General features: G+C 41.5%; 1 protein-coding gene across 1 annotated transcript in view; it reads left to right on the top strand.

Moving 5' to 3' along the window:
* The window catches only part of grik2 (glutamate receptor, ionotropic, kainate 2), a 249,394-nt gene that overhangs the window by 142,157 nt on the left and 82,721 nt on the right, over window positions 1-24,516 (top strand). The window contains exons 9-11 of the mRNA XM_063879961.1: window positions 16,732-16,875; window positions 18,646-18,753; window positions 23,194-23,307. Of these exons, the coding sequence (XP_063736031.1) occupies window positions 16,732-16,875; window positions 18,646-18,753; window positions 23,194-23,307 (366 nt within the window). The remainder of the gene's footprint in view (window positions 1-16,731; window positions 16,876-18,645; window positions 18,754-23,193; window positions 23,308-24,516) is intronic.

The raw sequence follows: 24,516 nt of genomic DNA, 5'->3' as shown, positions 1-24,516 counted from the left end.
AGCACTTATTTATTTAATCATTATTCTATTTATTATCTTTTTTTATATTTTGAGTCCAGTCCTTCAGTGCACCTGAAATTCATTGTATTTTTGTACAAAGACAATAATATCTATCTATCTTTATGGTACGAGACAGTCACGTAAAGAGTACAATTGGTTATTTCAAACTTTCAGTGCAACAAAGTTTGATACTAGACAATTGCTTGTTCTGGATTTGCTTTGATCAAATCAGCTGTATTTTAGTGAATTTAGTAGATTAGAATTTTTTTAACCAAGATTCATTGGACAAAGAAATGTCCACTTCCTCCATTGTCCAGACTTAGGATCAGGAGAGCTGCATGGTTAGCTGAGAACACTGTGAGTCCTCTCTTACAGTTCATCCACACGAGACTACAGAGATATCCTCATGCTTTACATGTTTCCTCTGACCTCTGTCATCAGCGAGGCATTTGGGCTGACTGGGTTCTGCAGACACAGTGTGTGGTAAAATCCCATGAGACACTGTGCATCAAACCCCATTCAGAGTTCAATGAATCAGTGTCTGGCCCATTCCAACACTGAAAAGAACAGTGAGAACCTCTCCCCCCCCCCACCCTCAAGCTTTACAAAGCTATCTTATTTATAACATGATATCTGCGGGAGTGAGTTGTGTGCACAGAAGGGCTGTACTGAGTTAAACCTAGTGTGGGAATGTCGTTTTGAAACGTCTTTTGTTGAATATGTTGATATCCGGTCTGCGTGCACCTTGCTCATGCATTCATTGCACGCTCTTGCTTGTTCAGGCTGTTCGCTTGACGGCTGTGAGTATTAACAATAGCAATTTGTATTGTAAACATTCATTATGGTATGTTTTACATTCATAATGATCATTTTGAGAAGTGGCTTTTGAGGGAGCCCTGAAGGGTCGGGCTGTTAGCGATGACAACTTGTCAACATTGTGGAGCTAGTGCTGCTAACTACTTTCATTGAAAGATAGAGAGGCTGCATTTGGCTAATTGATAGGATCTATTTCAAAATCTGGCTAACTTTTATTGGTTATCCACCAAATCTGTACGTAACCAAAGTGTGTAGCCTATAGTGGATTATCCCTCAATACATGAAATTGAAATCCCTCCTTTCATGAAGCATATTCAGGCAGTAGCCTATACACCAACAATGAAACACATGAGCACAGACTACAGTTTAAAAAAGCAGGAATACAATCTGAGTAATACACACAGTTGAGCTCCCACACACTATTTTATGCACATATAGGTTCACGTACTGAATAAAAAAAAGAACAACTGAATCTAAGAAAGTATAAAACATTGAAACAAATTCAGGATCTTTTTTACTTGCATTTACATCTTGATAGTTATCCTTATTTTTATAAACGTAACAGTAATCTGAGAATGCAGTTTCCTTTTTTCTATCCTGATTACTATTACATGTTACCATTACTCCCCAGGCCTTCTAGTAACCCACATATCTTTTCTCAGTTCTAAATTAAATTTTCACTGTCCTATTAACGGGATCATGTTAGAACTTTTAGTGCAAACAAATTATTCTTCATAAGATTCTAAGCCTTTTTCCAGATCATATGGATAGAGCAGGATTATTACTCTCATATGTTTGTGCATCAGTCATTTCTAAACAACTGTTCATCTCTTTTGATAAAAGTCCTAGGCATTTAACGGCTAAAGTTTTATGCAAAGAGACCATAATGAACAAGCATAATGGAGTATTATTTCTATTTTAATTTAAACTTTTTTCTGCAGAGAATGAGTGGTTTTTGCAATAGATGTTGCACAGGTGTAGGCATGTGAAGTGTCTGGCCTGAATTTGTCTCCTAAAGTCCCCGGTGCCATGCCGCATCATCAAGTGGGATGCGAAGTGAAAGCTACACGGTGCAGGATGGAAATGAGCGGGGAACGTGAGGGCATCCAGACTGAGGCTGGCTGGTGAGAGCAGATTTTAATCATAGAGGCTGGTAGCAACAGCAGTGCGGCCCCCGAGGGCCCGGGCATCACATCACATTATAACCCAGCCCAAACAGAGGCGCCAAAATGGCCGGGCCTGAAATAACAGATAACCCTGCCAAATCGCATCATCATCCGACCCGCTGCGGTCTTAATCTGCCTCATCCTCCTGCACTAATGAAGCTAATGGAGGGAATAAGTGACATGCTCTTTCTTCTCTCCCTCTCTCTCACTGTCACTGCGGCTCTGTAATGGTGAACACTTCTGATGTCTGAGAGAAGGACCCAAGTCTGCTCATTCCTGCCTGTGTTTATGTTATGGTTTAAATAAATACATGAACAGGGAAGAATAAAATAAGTACGACTTTAAGCAGATAAATGGGTCATGGTCACATATAAGTGTGTAACCAATAGCAAAGCTAATGTCACCTTTTATGCTATGAGTGATCTGTATCTCTAAGAGGCCCTATTATGCTTAATATTATTAAGAGTGTTATATAGGTTTATGTGCATGTAAATGGTTTGCTAAGGCTAAAATCCCTGTGTTCCCTCCAGATGGAGTTTCTCTTCCACCATAACCCCAGCCCCCTACCTGAAATGCCTCCAATGGACTCCTTTGTTTACTTCTGTAACATAGTGACATCATTATGTAACCCTCACGTATCTATTGGCTAGCACTCCAACACATTGTACGTGATAGGTTAAGAGGCCTGACGTCTATGAGTGGTTGACCGATCACAAAAGAGTTGGCCAGCTAACCAATCAGAGCAGACTGGCTCTGGTTTCAGACAGAGGGTGCAAAGAGGTGCTGCAGCACAGGCAGTATGAGAAAAATAAAGAGCTTTTGAACATTAAAGCATGGAGACATGTCCCCGAAGAGGCACAACATACAAATATTGACCTGGAAATGAGCAGAAAATATTCTCTATAGCCAATAGTTTGTCATGACAGTTAATTGCAGACATCATCACATCATAACTAATGAATGGCTTTAGCTACTATTTACAATGACTCATGGGAGCCTAATAACTAGTCAGCATTGTAAGACTGATGATCTTTGTCCCACTCTTAGCCATCATACATTTTTTCAGATTTGCTACTAAAGTTGCAGCAACCTCACACATGCAGCAACTCTCTTTATCGTGTCCTCTGTCTTGTTTTTGTTGCATTTGCTTTGAGTCAGTTAATCGAACCAGTCCTTTTGTAGCTTACTTTGTTATGTTGCTGCAATGCCACAAGTCAATTTTATTTATAGCGCATTGTCACAAAACACAGACGTTTGCCCTGAATGTTTTGTACTCTCACTAGCTGAACCTGCTCATTGTGTGGTTCATTTCCCACATGATGATTCACTTGATCTTGTAATGTCTGCCATGTGCAACATTACCAGTGTGTAACTTCCTTTTAATCTGTTCCTGATGGAAAATAATAGATTATGTTTTGACTTCATGATCCTGTAAAATCTCAATTCAGTTTGCGTTAGGGTGCGTTAAAGAAATTAGATATTTGAAGTTGAGTTATGCTTCATCCTGTAAATGTATTAGATTTCATTTTAGCTTCAAGAGCTGTCATTGCAGTCTGCTGCTCATAACCACAACATCAGCATCAGTGTTTGGTATAAATAAACACGATCAGGAGAGTGAGTGTGAGCATAAATAGCTCCAAATAAGTAATTGGCATGCAAGTGAAATAAAAAAGAAGGTAAAGATATAAACAAAGTGACCTCTTTGTGTTATAAATAGAGTGAACATCTACACTGCCTTTCAAAGCTAAAATCACTCCAAGATGAGAGCCGAGCAGATATAACTTGTCTTCTTCTCTCTATTGGAACAGCACATTTCCTTATTATCTACTAGCCGTTGAATCTGAGAATTCCTGAAACAATTTGTCGGGCTGCTGTGGACAAGAAGTTGCAACTTAGGGCAGAGGGACATGTTTTATCATTAATTTAAGGAATAATGTGCAGTGAAGTGGTCATTCATGTAAAAACGAACACTGAAATGGTCCACAGCTAACGTTATATTGACAGGACTTCTTTCTGCGGATTGATATGATTTCTCTTCTCCTTAGCAATGAAAATCAAAAGACCTCTGGAATGTCAAAGTTGACCAATCAGAATCCAGCATTTAACTAAACCACTTATTTCATGAATACTTACCTTATAAGTAAGTAAATAATAAAAAAAATTCTCAATATTGATTCATTTTTTTTCATTATTTGTTGATAAATAAATTATGGTTTTGTTACCGCTAAGAAAAAAATAGTCTGTTCAACTGCGTACCAACATGTGACTGCGGCGATAGCAACGTAACTTAGGAAAATAAAATCTGCTGTCAACAGCTGTCTACAAATTGACAGGAATTCTTTCTGCGCATTGATATGACTGCACATAGTCTTATGATCCACCTTTAGTAATGGTCTGCTGTCCTTAGCAGCACTCTGTTAGTGAAATCAAGTACTAAATAAGGCCTTGTAATAATTTTCTGTACGGTATAGATATCCAATTCTGTAGACCTGACACAATATCTTAATTAGTCTTATGCTTTGTTTAGGGCCATCACAGCACAGGAGAAACTACAAGAGAGACCGAGCAGAAGCAGTGTGAGATTATACATCTGACCTGTAATCAGCTGATGTCTTTGCAACTTTTTCCTGAATGACGTCACCAAAGCGTTGTGCTAAACATAGCACAAAAGTCAATTGGATTCAGATTGAATGCACTAGTCTATTTCCGCAGTTCTACAGGAACATTCATTAAACCCTGACTCTAAAGGCCTAACAGCACTTTACACATATTGCAGCTATTGATCATGAAGGTGTTTCTAATTAAAGAAGTGAGAGTTCTGTTAATGTGAAAATATGACTCTTGTAAGAAATGTTCTTTTATTCGAAGTCCAGGAGTCGATGTTAAGAAAATGAACTGAAGCTCCTCATATAAGTTTTAAAAGGAGTATATAATAAAAGGATGCAGCGGTAGGTTTTACAAAAGTTTCACAGCTGTGGCTCAATAGCCCGGTATATGCGTCCACAGGCCGCTGAATGAGTGGAGCTCATCTGAAGTTACTGTCTGGTGGTCTGGAACAAAAGAGGGATGATTCCACATTACAAACATGTTTTATAGAACCATCCCTTTCCGGTCATAAAATAAACAACTTCAAAATAAGATGAGCTCCGCTCTCGTGCTCTCATTGGTTGGTAGCAGGGGCTGGATCCTGTTGGCCGCTTGTCATCAAATGGGGTTCTCCGGACACTTCTATTGGCTAACGTCGTCGGGGGCAGGTCCTCTTATGACATCACCGTCGCCATCTTGTTAGCGAAGTCCTGAAGCTCTCACCTACGATATTCTATTATGCAATCCTTCTGAGGTTTATCAGTTATTAAACACGCAATAGTATTATTGCAGCATCAATGAGTGAGAGGTGGAGGCAGTGTGTTTAGTATGTAACTCCACGCGTCCTTCTCCCTCTACACATATATACAATACAATATTAGCTACATGCTATTTGAGGCTAAAAACTGCATCCGGTTACAAAATAAACAGTTTCAAAGTAAAACGGTTTTCAGAATAAGACAGTATGGTGGTTACACATAATATTGATTGTTATTTCTCACACTCTCTTACAGCTTAGTGACACAACTTCCTACAATTTTTTCTCCAACATACCAACTTTGTATTTGAATTCACATGCAATATTGTCTGAAATCCGCATTAGCTTGCAAAATATGTGGATTATTTCCTTTTTCTATATACCTTTATCGTTTTTAATGTGTTTTAAAAAAAATAGGCCTAATAATTGTCCGCCGAAAAAAAAAAAATCTGATTTCCTGTATTAAAAGCCAGTGTGTTCTAAGGTTTTGTACAGTGTGTGTGGGAAAATGCTGGATATGAAAGGTGGATGAATACATAAGGGATGTCAGTGAAGTTTTGTCTAAACAGGGTAACGGGCACAGCAGGCTTCACTGAAACTGGGATTTCTGAATTACATCCTTTCTTTTACTCTCCTTTTTTCTGTAGAGGAAGTAAAGAAACCAGAACTCTGGATTGATTTGTTGTTTGAGGTGCAATGTATGACTCAGCAGCTTTAAGACTTTAAGATTTTCTGCTTCTTTCTAATTCACCGGAAAGTGGGCGGGGCCGTAATTCTGGCCGGAAGTGACGTTAGCACCATCATGCAAAATGTTTCTAGAAAAACCCCCTGATATCTCTAATAAAGGGACGACATACTGTTGTGCTGTTATAGGGGTGAGTGTAGGAGGTTGGCAGGGGTAACATACTCTGAATTTAAATCCTTGTTTCAATATGTGACCTTTTTCCAACCTTAAACAGGATGTTGAATGAGTTTTTAGAGGTGAGTTTAACTTTAGCAACTCCGATTTGGGAGCCACTAGAGACAAGTCTTTGGTGTTTATTTGAGTAATATTAATTATGTTTTATTGAAAAAGATATAGATGATGGTAGCTTGGTTCAGAACACATCTCAAGCAGGGATTTGTATCGTTAGGATTTGATTGATGCCGATACCGATACTGCTTATCATTTCTGATCGATAGCATTGAGAGGTGAGGTTAAGAATTTAAATGGTTGGAACACCTTTGTCACGGGATCTGCGCATTTCTCACACACCAGGCGTAACACAAATACCAATAAAAGCCCTATAAGTCGAGCAACTTGCTGATATTTTTGGACTGACCATTCAGTTACCGGTACCAATTCGGTACTGGTTCGTTTTACTCATCCCTAACATGTATTGTGTACATTGAATGCTGGATCCAGAACCTGTTTAACCGTTTATTGCAATATACATGGTGCATGGTATGGAGGATGATTTTCTCTTCTGAAATGTACAAGGAATTTGATACAGGTGTTTGTAATATCCACAAATTAATAATTATAATTATACACAAAATGCTCTCCTTTGGAACAATCAATAGGGAGCTAACAATTAAGAAAAAACTATTTGTTAACTTTTAAACTAAACATAAATATCAATTGTTTTCTAACCCTATATTTAAGTGAAAAATCTAATTGATTTGTTCTGCCTGCTGTCTTTGGAGGGAAAAGAAGAGCATATATCTTACAGAGTTAGCTCAGGCCTCTTAACAAATTAACAAACACTTATAATGGTAGTACATATATCTGCACACTTCCTTGTTGTTCGGAGTTTGATTCTTTATGTTTATTGCACTTATTGTAGGTGTCTTTGGATAAAAGCATCAGCTAAATGAAATGTAGTGTAATGATAGGGTGGAGGGTTATAGTGGTGAGTATAGGGTAGTGGCCTATACTTGATTGGCAGACTTGGTGGTGATGCAGGTGTAATGTTTTACAATCTGCTAGTAAAATACATTCATTAATTTGTTTGGTTGATATTCAAGCTAGAGTGCAGTGTTAACCTTTACAGGTATCCTTCCATCTTCTCCCGCTTATCCGTCAGGGTCGCGGAGGTAACAGCTTCAGCAGAGAGCCCCAAACTTCTCTTTCCCTGGCCACCTCAACCATGTCTGACTGGAGGATTCCAAGGCGCTCCCAGGCCAGCAAAGAAATATAATCCCTCCACCTGGTCCTAGGTCTACCCCTCAGTCTCTTCCCAGCTGGACGTGCCTGGAACACCTCCCTAGGGAGGTGCACTCCTACGTGGAGTAGACCGTCCAACGGTTTCCTGCTGAGAACCATGGCCTCAGATTTGGAGGTGCTGATCCTCATCCCAGCCGCTTCACACTCGGCTGCGAACCGATCCAGTGAGTGCTGAAGGTCACAGACAGATGAAGCCATTAGGACCACATCATCTGCAAAAAGCAGTGGTGCAATCCTTAGCCCACGAAACTACAGACCCCCCTCCCCCACGACTACGCATCGAAATCCTGTCCATGAATATCACAAACCAGATTGGTGACAAAGCGCAGCCCCGGCGGAGGCCAACCCTCACCGGAAATTGGTCCGACATACTACCGAGGACCCGGACACAGCTCTCACTTTGGGAGTACAGAGATTGGATGGCCCTGAGTAGAGACCCCCTCACCCCATACTCCCGCAGCACCTCCCAAAGTATCTCCCTGGGAACCCGGTCATACGCCTTCTCCAAATCCACAAAGCACATGTAGACCGGATGAGCCTACACCCAGGCCCCTTCCAGGATCCTTGCGAGAGTAAAAAGCTGGTCCGTCGTTCCACGACCAGGACCATTGTTCCTCTTCAATCTGAGGTTCGACAATCGGCCGGACCCTCCTTTCCAGCACCTTAGAGTAAACTTTCCCGGGAAGGATGAGTAATATGATACCTCTGTAATTGGCACACACCCTCTGATCCCCCTTTTTAAAAAGGGGAACCACCAACCCGGTCTGCCACTCCTTCGGTACTGTTTCCGACTTCCACGCAATGTTGATGAGATGTGTCAACCATGAAAGTCCCTCAACACCCAGAGCCTTCAGCATTTCTGGGCGGATCTCATCCACCCCCGGCTCTTTGCTACTGTGGAGTTGTTCGACTACATCAGTGACTTCGTCCCCATGAGATTGGAGTTGATCCCCCCTTCATACTCCAGCTCCGCCTCTAACATAGAGGGCGGAGTTGTCGGGTTCAGGAGTTCCTCAAAGTCTTCCTTCCACCGCCCTAACACACTATCAGTTGAGGTCAACAGTGTCCCATCCTTACTGTACACAGCTTAGATGGTTCCCTGCTTCTCCCTCCTGAGGTGTTGGACGGTTTTCCAGAAAAACTTTGGTGCCGACCGAAAGTCCTTCTCCATGGCTTCTCCGAACTTCTCCCACACACGCTGCTTTGCCTCGGCCACGGCTGAGGCTGCTGCACTTCGGGCCTGTTGATACCTTGCAACTGCGTCAGGAGTACCCAGGTTATAACATATCCCGGAAGGTCTCCTTCTTCAGTCGGACGGCTTCCCTGACCACCGGTGTCCCCAGGAGGTTCGAGGGTTACTGCCTCTTGAGGCACCTAAGACTTTGAGACCACAGCTCCCCGCTGCAGCTTCAGCAATGGAGCTTTGAACACCGCCCACTCTGGTTTAATGTCCCCAGCCTCTACAGGGATGCCTAAAAAGCTCCACCAGAGGTGTGAGTTGAAGGCCTCCTGGACTTGGGATTCCTCCAGACGTTCCCAGTTCACCCGCACTACACGTTTGGGCTTACCAGGTCTGTCCAGAGGCTTTCCCTGCCACTCGACCCAACTCACCACCAGATGATGATCCGTTTTCATCTCCGCCCCTCTCTTCACCCGAGTGTCCAAAACATGTGGCCTCAGGTCCGATGATACGATAACGAAATCGATCATGGACCTTCTGCCTAGGGTGCTCTGGTGCCACGTACACTTATGAGCATCCTTATGTTCGAACATGGTGTTTGTTATGGCCAATCCATGACTAGCACAGAAGTCCAGTAACAAACCACCACTCTGGTTCAGATCGGGGGGGCCGTTCCTCCCAATCACACCCCTCCAAGTGTCTCCATCGTTGCCAACGTGTGCGGTGAAGTCTCCCAGCAAGACTAAGGTGTCCCCTTCGGGAGCCCCATACAGGACTCTTTTCAGGGTTTCCAAGAAGGCCGACTACTCTGAACTGCTGTTTGGTGTATAAGCACACACAACAGTCAGAGTTTTCCCCCCCATAACCTGCAGGCATAGGGACGCGACCCTCTCGTCCACTGGGGTAAACTCCAACAAAGCGGCACTCAACCGGGGGCTTGTGAGTATCCCCACACCCGCTCGACGCCTCACAACTTGGGCAACTCCGGAGAAGAATAGAGTCCAACCCTATCAAGAAGTAAGGTTCCAGAGCCGACGCTGTGCGTAGAGGCGAGCCTCACCAGATCCAACTGGTAACGCTCCACCTCCTGCACAAGCTCCGGCTCCTTCCCCCCCATCGCTGTTTCCCATAGGTGGTGGGCCCGCGGGATGGGGAAGCGGAAGTGTTGCCCATGTTGCTTATTCGGGCTGTGCCCGGCCGGGCTCCGTGGCAAGCCCGGCCACCAGACGCTCGCCGACAAGTCCTCCTTCTGGGCCTGGCTCCAGAAGGGGACCCTGGGCTTCCTCCGGGCCGGGTATCTCATGTATGATTTCCATGAGGTCTTTTGAACCAATCTTAGTCTGGCCCCTTACCTGAGACCAATTTGCCATGGGAGACCCTACCAGGAACACAAGGTTCCAGACAACACAGCCCCCAGGTTCATTGGGTCACACAAACCTCTCCACCACGATAAGGTGCTGGTTCTCGGAAAGGGATCCATGTAATATATGCAACATCTCCATAACTTTAGAAGCCATACACAGAAAAGAGGTAGCTGTACTGGGTCACATGTTACATGCTGAAATACAGCATCCAAAAACTATCTTAATTTTCTATAGTTGAACCCCCCTTTTCATTGGATTTTTAAAATACAGAATTGTGTATGATTATCCCACATTAGTTCTCAACCCCCTGTGTGTCTTCATTTTTAATATAGAGATCATATCATCCTCCCACAAATCAGTTATGACGGTCAAATGATTTGGATATATGTATGATTTGAATTGAAGTGAAAAGTCATGATTTAATTAAAATGAAGTTATCATAGAGTGAGTTGAAGGAGGCGTCCCACAGTCTGGTGCTGAATGAGGCTCAGTATCAGTCAGCAGTTATTAAGCTGGTGAATTATTATTATTTTCAATGAAATATACCATCTCATAAACTCAGCATCTTAAATCATGATGCATGTAGAGACACGACTTCATTTTAGCTACTCCCGGCTCCAGAGAATGTTCCAGTTTGCTGTGGATAAAATAATGTTTGACATATCAGTACGTTGCTGAGAATAGCGAGGATGGCTGATGGCAGTAAGTGACCTCGTCCTGACTGACACCTCTGAGATTCCAAAAGAGAACAAAACATGCTCAATTTTGAATCCCTTCAAGTATCAGGAAAGGGGGTGGGTGAGGAGCTTCAGAGGAGGGAGGGAGGCTCTTTCGGTCAGTCCGCCTATAGTGTTACACCCCCCTACACACACACACACACACACACACACACACACACACACACACACACACACACACACACACACACACACACACACACACACACACACACACACACACACACACACACACACACACACACACACACACACACACACACACACATTTCTTCTAAACCTCTTTTCCCTGGCTTGTTCTCAAATGCGCCCTCATCTCTGGAGGTGTTTATGTTTCAATCAAAGGAGGCAGAGCGGCATGACCACAGCTCTCTGGGAGCAGCGGAGCTCCAACTGCAGCACCACCCTTCACTGCTTTAGGAATCAGCCATAACCTCACCAAACCCCCGCTCTCTCTGCTGTAACTGAACCTGGGATCTTGAAGCCCACCATTGGCCCCATGGCCTCTCTGTGAGGAGCTTCAGAATAAATCCATCACTCTCCCTGAAGGTGGGCCTGTAAGAGGGGCGAGCAGTGACCTCTGTTTGTTTGTTTGTTCCTTTTGTCTGAACATCCGTCACATGCTGTAACGCTGACACCATTTTGACAAAACATGGGTAGCAATGCATGTCATGGTAGTCAGATCATCTCACTGGGTCACTCATGTTTTTATTGGAATCAGATATCAGACTTCATAAGTCAAATATTATACTTTGACTAAAGATGATAATATTAAGTCTTAATGCCTAATCATCTAAATACATTTCCCAACTTATTACAGTTACTTGTACCATACAAAGGGAACACATGGAATTTAGCCTTTGCAGACCATTCACATGCACACACATCTATTTGACACATAATAGGGAGGGGAAAACCCCAAAAAGCATATTAGGGCCTCTTTAAATGTACATCATTGAAAAAAAACGGTTAAAGTTTGCGAATGATCATGGTGATGGTTGAAAAAAAAATCAATATTCTGAATTGTTCTTAAATATTAACAAATGTCCTTAGCTATAATCTGATTGGAGATGCTGCTTTAGATACTACTTGATTTACTTTGTTAGGTGGTGGCATTCAAATCTAGCATAGAATTTGACTACGTTAAAGCTAGAAAATACTGACAGTGGCTAATATGAATTCCCAGTATATTGGTCTTATACTATTCTTTTTTGTGAACCATCATTCTAAAGGATGTATATGTTCTCTCTCGCAGCCTCTGCTCTCTGCAGAGTGCATTCACAAAGAGAATTGTGCAAACCAGCGTCAGGAAACGATATAACCCCAGAACCCGGTCTGGTGAGAAGCTATTTCTTGCCATTTTGTTTCCATGGCAATGTTGATGAGCTACTTGGTTAGTGCAAGGGGGATGGGGGCGAGGGGCATTGCAGCCGCCAAGTCAGGCCTAGGGCATTTTAACTATTCATAAAAATATTGAAATCAATCTGAGCTTAGCATATTTAATAAATCTCTCTCAGTCTCTGTGTGATGAGCAGGAGAGAGATAGAGAGGGAGGATGCAACAATGGGGGGGGAAAACAGACAGTGTCAGGGGTACGCTCATATTGGCTGACACAAGGGAAAAAGAGCTTTTAAAGCATTTAGCTTTAATTTCATTCAGGAGTGACATAATTGATTTTAATGAGATGTTTATAGAGTGAAGTGCCGGTGTTGCTAAATCATTTGCGAGTGTGCCTGACGGGTACTTGTGAGCCTTCCACCAGGGAGACGCAGAGAGACACACACACACCTCTGCTGCCAGAACTCCTCCAGCAAGCCTCCACTCATCCTCAGCCGCTGAATGGCTGCTTATTTTAATTAAGCACATATTTAATTCATGAAATACTTTCTTAACTCTGACACTGTATTGACTGAAGTGCCTCGACTGGAATATTTTTTGTCAGTTTGTCACAACTATGCCAGCCGAGGCCGAGCCATCTGGCTGGGAATACAAGTTAACTCAGACGGTTCTACACATCCCGCTGACTTTTATTTTTCCAGTATCAGTGCTGTGATTGACAGGGTGTCACATTGCTCTTATGAGCAGCCTGTAGGCCTGTGTGGTTTATAGCGGAGAGAATGGATGGCAGTGTGGACAGAGCAGCAGCCCTCAGCACTGACAGGAAGATTGGCTGAGAAAGACTTCAGTGTGACTGCTAGCTTCATGGCACCCAGACACACCGAAGGGTTGAACTATGCAGGTGTATGAAGGCCAATATCAGATAAGTTCTAAATAAAATCATCATTTTAAACTTTAAAAACTGCAAATGTCTTGCTATAGATGACTATCCTTTTTGTTTCTCAAGAGCCAAGACATACTTGTGGAAAAGGTCAACATTGGAGATCAGGACTTTGACAACCAATCTCACAATTGATGCCTCTTTCATACCTGTAACTTTAAGGCAGGAGTGTCAAACTCCTTTTAGTTCAGGGGCCACCTACAGACCAATTGTATCGTAAGTGGGCCGGTCCAGTAAAATCACAGCAAAATAAGCAATCAATAATGACAAATTGCTCCCTTTGTTTCAGTGCAAAAAAGTACTTTCTTAAATTTTTCACATTTAATTAACTTTCTTTTTACAAAACATTACCAACAACCTGACATTTCTTAAGAAAATAAGTGCAATTTCAACAATGTTATGCTTCAGTTTATCATTTACACATGTGCATTACGCCTTACAGATCACAGTTTATCTACAAACACATTTAGCCACCGTGATCTGGAGCTGAACAATATAGCATTTTACTTTTGGAACAAAACAACTTTTCAATATCTGTGTAGTAATCCTGACACACCACAATACAAACTAAATTCAGGCTATTAAGGAAGAAGGTTAAGTTATCCCCTGCCTTGTAAACAAAGTGTATACATAAACAATACTGAAATGTTGCGGCAGTGCTTGGACTATAGGGTTCCACCGAACCAAACTATTTTGTACTCAAGCTGACGACTCACAATGTATTGCACATTTAATTTTTTAAACTTTGCAAAATCATCCCGCAGGCCGGATACGACCCTCTGATGGGCCAGTATTGGCCCCCAGGCCGTATGTTTGACACCCGTGCTTTAGAGGCATAGGTGCCATTCATACTAGAGGTGCTGGGGACATGAACTCACCACTTAAAATGGCTCTCTTTGTCCCCACCACTTGATGATTTGTTAAAAAGGTTCTGCCAAAGAGCATGCACACAAAAGTGTTAACTAACTAGTATGAACACTTTAACACCAGAACAGCTGAGGGGGTCAGTTTTACCCCCCTGCATTTTCAGATAATTCTGTTAAATGAACCCACACATCTATGACTTCAAGACTTTTTCTAAAATAGGTGTATTCTTCATAGAGGGATTTTTTGGGGGATGTGGGTTTTATTTTTTGTTACATTAGGTGAAGGTACCCCAACTACTTGGTTCAGTTTTTAAAAAAAATCATGATGATAAATAGATAATGTTACATAAACTGTGTACCTGATGCTGAGTACATTTTTAATCCATGGCTTTAATCCCATTGATATTGGACATACCACACTCAAGAACAAGATTTCAATAGCTATATTTGATATGATTTTACGTGAAATACTTAAAGGACGGACTCTACTGATCATGGGGATTCCTACACCGACATCTTCACTTGAAAACGAGATAGTTGAAATGAGGTTGTGATCAACTTAACCACCATTGTTAGTTCTGTCAAAGTAGATCATATCCATCCTATCATTGCTTGTTGACACCTGCAAGTCTGCAAAAGGATACTGCAGACGCACACTTAACAGCCTCCAGGTGACACCCACACTGCAATAAATTCACACTCCCTTTGATTCAACACTTTCTCCTAACACAGATTAATAATACCTCACACTCCTGCGGGCACACACTGAAAACAGTAGGAGTTTTTTCTAGAAAGCAAGCTCTCTGACTGTGATTGATTTTGAAAAACATCTATGGACATCTCAAATGCATGTGGAACAAGCCACACACACATTCATGCAATGTCAAATGGCCACTGGAGTGTCTTCCCAACGCCATTACAGCCAAACGGACAAGTTAAACTGCCATCTTTGGATGCTCAATCAGAGCTCAAATGGGGGGAAATGAAAGGTTTGGGAGTGATTTTTTTTCCTGAAGGACAACCATTTCCCAGGCACCTTAGGGCACGATTTCCATGCAACAACTGCGGAGAGCTGTTTTGATTGCTTTTCAATCAAGCGAGACAAACACTAATTAGATTTTTCTGTTTTGAGGAACTGCAGAATTATAGGCTTCTCTCATGAAGCATGGATGACTGGCACTTCTCTGATAGCTTAGGCGGCACTCCTCTGTTTGGAAAAAAGATATATACCAATAATACAAAAAGAGAGCTGGAGAAGCACTCATGCTAGGGAAAGGGTTCTTTGTGTATCAATCTTCAGAGCCTTTTTGTTTATATAATTTGATCAAACATCCATAACTGTACACATCTGTTTATATGTAAACACATTTCATTTTAATTTATACTGTTACATTTTTTATACCATTTTTGACATTTCTTAATTTATGTCCTTGAGTGAATTCATATCTCTCATAACCTGAATGTCCCCTTGGGGATCAATTAAGGTTTATATTATCTTATCTGAATGTTTTTCTGTTGCTGTATGACTGATTTTAAATTGCATGGAGGGAAATGGTTAATGCTGTCACTTAAACTCACCGCTCCGGTATCACTGCTGCCTTCACTTACCGTAGGTGCTTTGTGATGTCATGTCCAATTGTCACAACATAGCTTAACCCTGCTGTCAGCTGTGCATCAAGAATTATAGACATTTATTTATCAAGTGAGAACACACTGCAGAGAGCCTTCCGGAGGGTTGCAGCGGGAATTTAGTTTTATTTCTAAGTTCTTGTCTAGGCCTTTGAAAATAGGTAACCAGCAGAGTTTGGAAGAGTTACTTGAAATATTGTGTTACAATTAGTGGTTCCCTGTAAAATGTAATCAATAACCCAATCACAACATGAAAATAATGTAGTAGTAGACCCCTGTCATGAAGCTAGTCATTTTAGGGTTTTGTCATTTACAAATATTTTTCCGAATATAATTCTTGGAAATAACTACATTTGGGACTTCTAAACTCTTTTAGCTGTATAGTAGTAGTAGTAGCTTTTGTATATTAAGTAGTCGTAGTAGTTATGAATAGTTATGAAGTAGTAGTATTGTTTGGAGAAAATATTTGACTTTAGAAGCAGTTTTTTGGCTGTTTTCATATGTAATAAAGTAAAGGACTGATCATTCATTTAATGTGCAAATATTTGCATGAACAAAGATGAGATAAATAAGATAAGATATACTTTATTGATCCCAAATTGGGATTTTTTTCATTTATGCAGCATGTTAAAACAAAGGAATTGCAAAGAATTAAAAAGAGTATAACATCAAAATAGAAAATAAAAGATCTCAAAATAGTAAATTGAACAGAACTAAAAAGAAAACAATATAAAGGTTGAGTAAAACAAATCTGTAGACTTACAAATAAACATTACGGAGGGCCAAACTACATCTAACAGAATTTAAAAGTGTACATTATGATCATAGTGTCAAAGAGATGGCATATAAATTAGATATACTGTAAGTGTACACTGTGAAGAAAAGTCCAGTCTGTTTGAGAAGGAGCTCCAAATATTTGCCCCTTCACTCTTTCTCCTTTATGTTTTTAATGTTTTCTCTGTGTTCTCTCAGTAATCCGTGCTCTAGAGCCGGGCCCCTGGGTTTGACTGTGAGGCTTTGATTGTGCCATCATGATATTGATATTCTCAGATTCTGAGCAGATCCTTGCCTGTGCATGCTGATTCTCCCTGTGCTGTGTTCCATGTGCATGACACTCTGTTCACCCCCCTCTGTCTCTGTTTGCAGACGGACGCCGCGCTGATGTACGATGCCGTGCACGTGGTGGCCGTGGCTGTGCAGCAGTCTCAGCAGATCACTGTCAGCTCATTACAGTGCAACCGACACAAACCCTGGCGCTTCGGGAACCGCTTCATGGCACTCATCAAAGAGGTAGCTGCTGCTTCACCTGCTCCCCATTCTGTACCCCCCCACCCCCCCCCCCCCCACCCACCCCACCATACACACACCTTCACATAGCAAACACATGCTCTCAGCGAAGCAGACCCACAGAATGCAAATAAGGCCGAGGCAAAAAGGAATATGATTAAATAGATATGATTTATCTGTGTATTTATTCATATGGAAACCTTTTTTTTGGGTGCATACATTCTCCCATGAGGAAGGCAGCCATCTTGAGCCTGCTCTCATCAAGAATCGGTCATGCAAAAACAAAAACAGAACATTATCTTAATATTTGGTAATTGCCCCTCAGTTCGCTGCGTTTCTGAATCTGGGATGGTTAATGCGGAGCTTTCTGTCCGTGGAAAGCCTGAGGATTAGGCAAACTTTATTTAAGGCTCCCCCACGCGCTGTTCATGAGAAAACTGCAATACAATACAGTTTTTCACTTAGATGTTTTGATGCTATGCCTATTTTTCCTTTCCGGACCCTCTGACTTAAAGCTCATACATTTGAACTTTAGTTTGAAATATCCAAAACATTCTTAAATTATGATCCTTTACCAGCTACATGTTTTTTAGAGCTTTAAAACGGCATCACAAAATGACTATGAATGGCCCTTTCCCTGCTCTCACCCCCATTAAAAACTTGCTGCTTAGTATTTTTGTTATGTTTCTCTCAGAGGATGGTCTTTGGATAATTTAAATCAAAAACATGTGGGCAGCATGAATTTGCTTTGATTCTGGCTTGTTTTCTTTTGTTCCAATGAACATTGTGGTGCTAGACAGATCAGGGGGTGACGTAACAGCTTAAAAATCTCCCTTTAAAAGAGTCAAAACAAAAATATAATATATTATACTTGTCCTGAGGATGGCATTCAAGGCTGGATTACAATCCCGGCAAAGCGAGCAACTCAGAACGCCAAGTGTCACGTTAAAGTGGGTCATGAAGAAGAAGAGTTATTAGGAGACTGGCAGGTAACTGTTACCTTCAGAGCAAGGCCGTACCTTAGACTGTTTAAAATAAAATGGGCTAATCCTCTGTGGAGCATAAATGTAGAAGCCATGGCAATCCACAAAATAAGTTTTAAAACATTTAAGTATATCAATGATGTCAGAACACCAAAGTCTGCATGAGTCCTCCTCTTGGGACCAGGATCCAGGAAATGGCCAACAGTTGTGACAAAGATTAAATGACAGAGAAACACATCTACATAGTATTCGTTTTCATAAACAGCTGACAGATTTAATATATCAATTTGTAATAGGCATAGTAAACTCTCTTTTGGTGTGATATGCAGCACTGATTAATGAAGGTTTATGAATCAAAGTAGCATGAAAAAGGCTTTCTAGCTCTGTAGACCATACTGAGAGAAGAGATCTTTGGCTCCCACTCTTCTGACTTTAGGGCATGAAGTCTCCGGCTCCCAGTTGGAAAATCTCTGTGATGATTTGCTGTACCTGGGGGAAAAAAGCGTTTCCTGCTCTGAACCACTTTCATGCTACATTGTAACCTATCACACCCCTTACAATCTGTAAAGATTGGGGTATTGCCATCCCTCTGTTACAAATTCAGCCTCAGAGTGTGGGTAGACCTTCTAATGCCAGGGAGAGAGTGTGAGAGGTAGAAAACAGAAAAAGTGTGTTTTCTGACTCCATGTCGGCTTTGCCTTGAACAGCAACATCCAAAAAGGAAAGATTAAGAATTGCTGGTTGATCAACATCTCCTCTCATATTGTCTCTGCCCCTCCCCTTTCTTTAGGCCCACTGGGATGGCCTAACCGGAAGAATAACCTTCAACCGGACCAATGGCTTGAGGACCGACTTCGACCTCGATGTGATCAGTCTGAAGGAAGAAGGGCTTGAGAAGGTAGTGTGTCTCTAATGTGTGCATGCTTTTACTCTTTCAATTCACCTGCTATGAAAATGTGTGGAATAGATAAGACATGTAAAACCAATGTGCAAATGTATGTCATTGTGCCAGATGAAGCACAAAATACCCAAATAACATTTACTTGTACAAGTATCTGCAGTCCATAAATGTAAAGTCTAGAGTCTCTATTGTATGTATTGGATGCCAACTCACTTCCGTTTATTGTCAGTGAATGCTAAGCTTTATTTAGGTATTCAAACAGAATAGATAGTTAAACCATTGAGTTAAGGAGCCATGGAGGATTGAGTCCTTAAACCTGGAAAAGACTTAGCATATTCCAGTTTCCTTGTCTTCAAGTCAACCGTTTTTTGCTTTAATTGCTTGTGGTCAGATGTCTGAAATAAGGTCCGTAGTTAACACAAGCTGAAAAGATCTTCACATTGATTTTTACGACATACAATACGCCAGTTAATGCTCCACTGGTGAATGTCCGAAGGTCTATAGGTCTTAAAAGATGGCACTTGCTAACAAGTGACTCAACAAACTACTAAACATCATCACACCAACACGGGACCGCCTTTAACTCAGAGGTGCCGATGTGCAGCCAGGAGACTGTGATGAAGTTTGTTTATGGCATTACGTTAGCTTTTTATTTCTGCCTGAAATAACTGGATTGAATTTACATTTCAAAATTCATAAAGTGGTGGTGATATGTGGCGATTGTCCCTCCCAAAATAAAAAAAGAAAGTATTATAATAGTGTCATGGCCACAGAGCTTAATTTCTGCAATAAACTGGAATTCAATTGGGAAATCCTTTAGCATTTTGTTGAGGGAACCCTTCCAATGCTCACTTCCGGGTCGGCATAAACAATGTGGTCATCACTGCATCACTCTATTTGTTGCGTTTTACTAGTGACTCACATATTACAATAAATAGTCTGTGTTATTTTCAAGATAATATACATTTTCAATATCAGTGTTATGTTTGTTAAAGTCACAAAGACCAAACTAAAAACTTTTGATGAATGACAATCACTACGGACAACCTCACCTAAATGTACACCTAAATGGGGATTGCACCTACAACCTTCCGAACACAAGCTTGTTGACTTGTTGTGAGGGCTTCCAATCTATTTAAGAAGAACAAGAGATTGTTTTCAATATGAACTTTAAATTAACAAGAACGTTTGGAGACTGACGTTGTCTTTATCCAGTTGGATCTGCCTCCTGAGACCCAGAGTGCCTCATGAGACGAACACCTCTTCTGCTCAAATAACATACTGCCAAGTCAGCTGCAGAAACTAACTGTAAAAAGAGAAGCAGTTTGTTTATGAAAATGAGTTTTTCATAGCTTTTTTTGAGCACACAACAACAGCCCCAAATCCCCAAACTAATGTTTTGAAACTGAAATCATTGACAGTTTCTAAGAGTTGGAATGAGCAACATAATTATATTGAGGATAAAACATGACCATGACTATATTTATTGGGTGTTTTACTTGCATTCATTTCCCGATTTTGAAAATATAGGTTGCATTACAACAAGTGGAATAGAAATACAATTTTAATGTGTATACTAAAGACACATTTCTAACGTTAAGTAAAGTGTAGTTAATTCAATCAAACTCAGCTTATCAGGTCAAGACACAATAATGAAATAGGACACATTTCAGACATGGCTGTTATAAGGCTTGCATGTCTATATGTGCATTGAAATAGTAATTGTTCCTCCTGTCATGGCCTTAAAGAGATTTCATGCTAAGGCATCAACGCTGTATAGGAGAGGGGGAAAATCCACAGTCAGAAGAAGCCAAATCATATTGATGTTTCGGTGGTGACAATCTTATTGAGTGAGATATACCATCTTGGTGTCCCCATTGACCTGCTTGTTTTTGCATCTGGCTTATCAAGACGTGTTCAGTGTCATTGTGAAGAGAGATTTGCCCGGGAAATCGACTGCTGGAAGTTCTTTGCATGCAACATAAATGGCAAGGGACAGTCAACACGACAGACATTATATCCAGTGAGCAAAAAATACATTCAAAGGTGTGTTGCTGGCCAGGAACTCGAATATCTTTATTTATTTTACTCAGATGATACAGTATGTTATGCGGCTTTCAGACTGTGGTGGCTATTACCAATCAATATCACAGAGAGATTGGCTAACTGGGCAAACTAATTGGAGGCGTACGACAACTTTTTTAGCTTTCAATACCATTTATTTACAAAGAAAAACAACGTATGCACAGCTAAACGGTCCAAAAACAGTTGCTCTTCCCAGTTCCAATCACCTAAAGTGAGGTCACCTAAATACCCAGTGCCCCATTGCATCATCTAGTTCTCACAAACTAAAATAAAAACATACAAATGGGCGCAACACAAACCAAGAGCAAAGGTTTGAATTACAATCGAAGGGTCAGTTAGACTAATAGACCTATGCGTTTAATTGCTTATCAAATGCAGAAACACACAGTGAAGAGTTTACAACTTTTTTGAAAGTAGAGAAGGTCCTCCAGTGATCACAGGTTTCGGCGGTTTGATCCCTGGCTCCTCCTGTCTACATGTTAAGTGTCTGGCCAAACGCTGTACACTGTCCCTTTTTAAAAGATATTAATTGAAATCTGCCAAAAACCCTACATTTAATATCACACATAATGCATCATAGCATGTCATGGTATCTGTGTCAGCGTATGTCATATGAATAGGCAGGCGCCTCTATGTTTCAGATTGTTTCCTAGGAAGTGCATCTCCAGTGTTTGGCAGGGAATTTAAGATTCATGAGATTACCAGCCGGAAGATAACCTGCTTACACTGCCGACACAAATAATATTCTCTAATGCAGCCGCAAACACTTCACACTTCAGCATCCTCACCGGTACTCGCCTCTCAGAAGCTCCTGACCTCTGGTCTGTGTGCGCCTGCACCTTCATGAATAATTTACTCTATTAATAAAAAACCCTTCAGAAGCCCTCCAGCCTCATGAAGCCTGAATTAAAGAGTTGATTTGCAATTACAAAGCCCGTCTCCAGCCTCGTACGGGGCACCAAAAGAGCCCTGAGGAGTGTGTGGCTGGTTTGGGTTGGAGTGTTTGCGATCCCTGTGCTCAGGTTGGGTTTGAGGGGCTGCATTGGGATGTTTTGACGCGGAGGCTCGGGTGTGAAGGTGGAGCTAGAAGGACAAGAGAAACCTAGAGGCACGATCCAACAATCATCATCTTCCGGCTTGCTTCCCCAGGATGCGCCCCTTCTTCTTTGAGCCCTCCTTAGTGTTGTCCTCCACAAACCCTCCAAAAAGCCACAGGGCCAATACAGATCCTAGATCATCTCTAACATTATCCCCTGTTGGAGTCTTGCAGATAGTGCCCCCAGTGTTCAGGGTTCACACGGCTGTCAACAGTTTCCTCAGGGTGTTGCACATTATCCTCTGTGTGTATCCAGAATAGAAAGAGAGTAGAGAGCCAGTATGTGTCTACATCATACATGTCTGGCTGAGTGGGTAGTGTTACCAATTTGGACATTTTTAATAAAAAAGGCTTCTGTTAAGATGCACATCATATCAGGCAATACAAGTCCTATGTCAATCATTCAGCAAAAGCAAAGTTAAAAGTGTGCAGGTTTTAAGGTGGCTGCATTAGATGTGAATATACAAATGTCACCAAATCTATATGTCATGCAGAGTCAAATGTTGTAGTTATTTTCTCATAATGAGGTTGTCTCTGCAGATTTTATCATGATTGGCAGAGGGTTGCAGAGGTGCTGACACAATTTCATTTAAAGACATATTATGATCATGTCATGGCGCAATATTTGCTTCAAAAGCTCTTTTTTTTTCTCATACTCCCTGTGCTGCAGCACCTCTTTTCACCCTCTGTCTGAAACCAGAGCCCAGTCTGCTCTGATTGGTTAGCTGGCCGGCTCTTTTGTGATTGGTCAACCACTTAAATATGTGTTGGAAATGTCCCACCCCTTATCCTATCATGTAAAATGTGTTGGAGCGCCAGCCAATAGAAAATGTCATTATGTTATAGAAGTAAACAAAGAAGTCCAATGGAGGGGGAGAGAAACTCCCTCTGGAGGGAATGTTGGGAAACTTTGCAGACCATTTACATGCACAAAAACCTATATAACACACTACAGGAAAGGGAAAACCCCCACAAAGCAGAATAGGGCCGCTGTAGTGACCGTGTGCAAAAAACACAGTTAATTGGTTAATCAAAGACATAATTTTACACCCACACACCCAATACAGGTTTAAAAGAAAAGGTATAATTATAGGTAAGCCAAAATCAAAGCAGCCTAATGATAGTTTTTTGTTTAGAAAAAGGACTGCAAAAACACAACCATGCTGTGGCTCATTGTTCGGTTTCATCTGAATCTCATATTTTCTCTGGAGCCAGTTAAAAAATGAAACATTTGTATTTTGTATTTTCTTTTACAGATTGGTACCTGGGATCCTCCAAGCGGACTGAACATGACGGATAATCAAAGGGGGAAGACAACCAACGTCTCTGATTCCTTATCCAATCGCTCCCTGGTCGTCTCCACCATACTGGTATTTTATTTTTTTCAATTTATCGATTTGTTTTCTGAAAAGCTGCTGTGGAACCACTGTCCAAAAAATGAGTTGGCATCATTCTGTGACCTTTGATATAAAACTTTAGCCAGCTACCCACCTGAAACAGTGATTGGACGTGCAGGGCTTATCTCATTTTCAGGCCTTGGGTGAAGAAGTAACACACAGACCTACTTGGTATACATACATAAACCTATTAAAGCAGTTCACCTCTGTAATCTAACAGGATTTCCAACTAATGACGTCTGCAATATTCAAACAGTTACCTCTATGTTCCATTTCAGGCTGACAATGTGCAAATTAAATGTTGCAGCTTTAAATGTCTGTTTATAGCCAAATCAAATTGTAATGGTGCTTTATGTGGGTCCAATTATAGAGGCATAGAACAGCTCTCAGCCATAACAGACTCTCTGCAAAGATGTCATTATTTTTAAGCTTTTCCTCTTGAAAATCCTTCACTGCTTTGCCTGGGCTGCCCTTTCTGTTTAGAGCCCTTCCTTAGGATGCTGCTCTCCGACTCAATTGAAGTAAAGTACCCCAAAGCACTGCTCTCCCAAATTGCCAGTCAACTTCACCACTGAGGAGGACTACCAATTTGATAGGAGCTGGCTCGTGCAGGGAAAATTGACTGATTGATTGTCCAATAAGACTTCATGGTTAGGACTCTACCGCCCACCATCCAATTTATCAGGCATTGTCTCTGTTACCAGTGGTGCCACAATCCAGGGATTCAAATCTAACTTTGAGAAGTAGGGGAAGGAACCCTTAATAGTCCCACAGTCGGGAAATTTACATTCTGCATTTGATAGCAGTGGGCTGCCGTATGTATCTCCGGGGGAGCAGTGTAGGGAGCGGTGCCTTGCTCAGGGACACCTCAGTAGTACTTGGTCTTTCGGGGATTTGAACCGCTGACCTTCCAGTTCCCAAGCCTTATGGACTTTGCTACCACAGCCCTTAAAGTAGCAGTACAATATGTCTTTCTTTCATATTTATAGCAATACTCCCTCTAGTGAGCACCATAACAATTTTGCAATAATAATAATTCATTTGGCACCATGGAGATCCTTTTATTGAAATGTTATGTAAGGGATAATGTGTAGCGAGCTGCTCTGTCTTTATCCTCGTTCCCTTCTCTTGTTCTCGTTTTCTTTTCTTCACTGAGGACAGTTAAGCCATCATGGAACCAAA

This window comes from Eleginops maclovinus, chromosome 3, assembly GCF_036324505.1.
Source record: "Eleginops maclovinus isolate JMC-PN-2008 ecotype Puerto Natales chromosome 3, JC_Emac_rtc_rv5, whole genome shotgun sequence".
Classification (NCBI taxonomy): Eukaryota; Metazoa; Chordata; class Actinopteri; order Perciformes; family Eleginopidae; genus Eleginops; species Eleginops maclovinus.
Note: the sequence above shows the minus strand (reverse complement) of the source record. Positions and strands in the feature narration are given on the sequence as shown.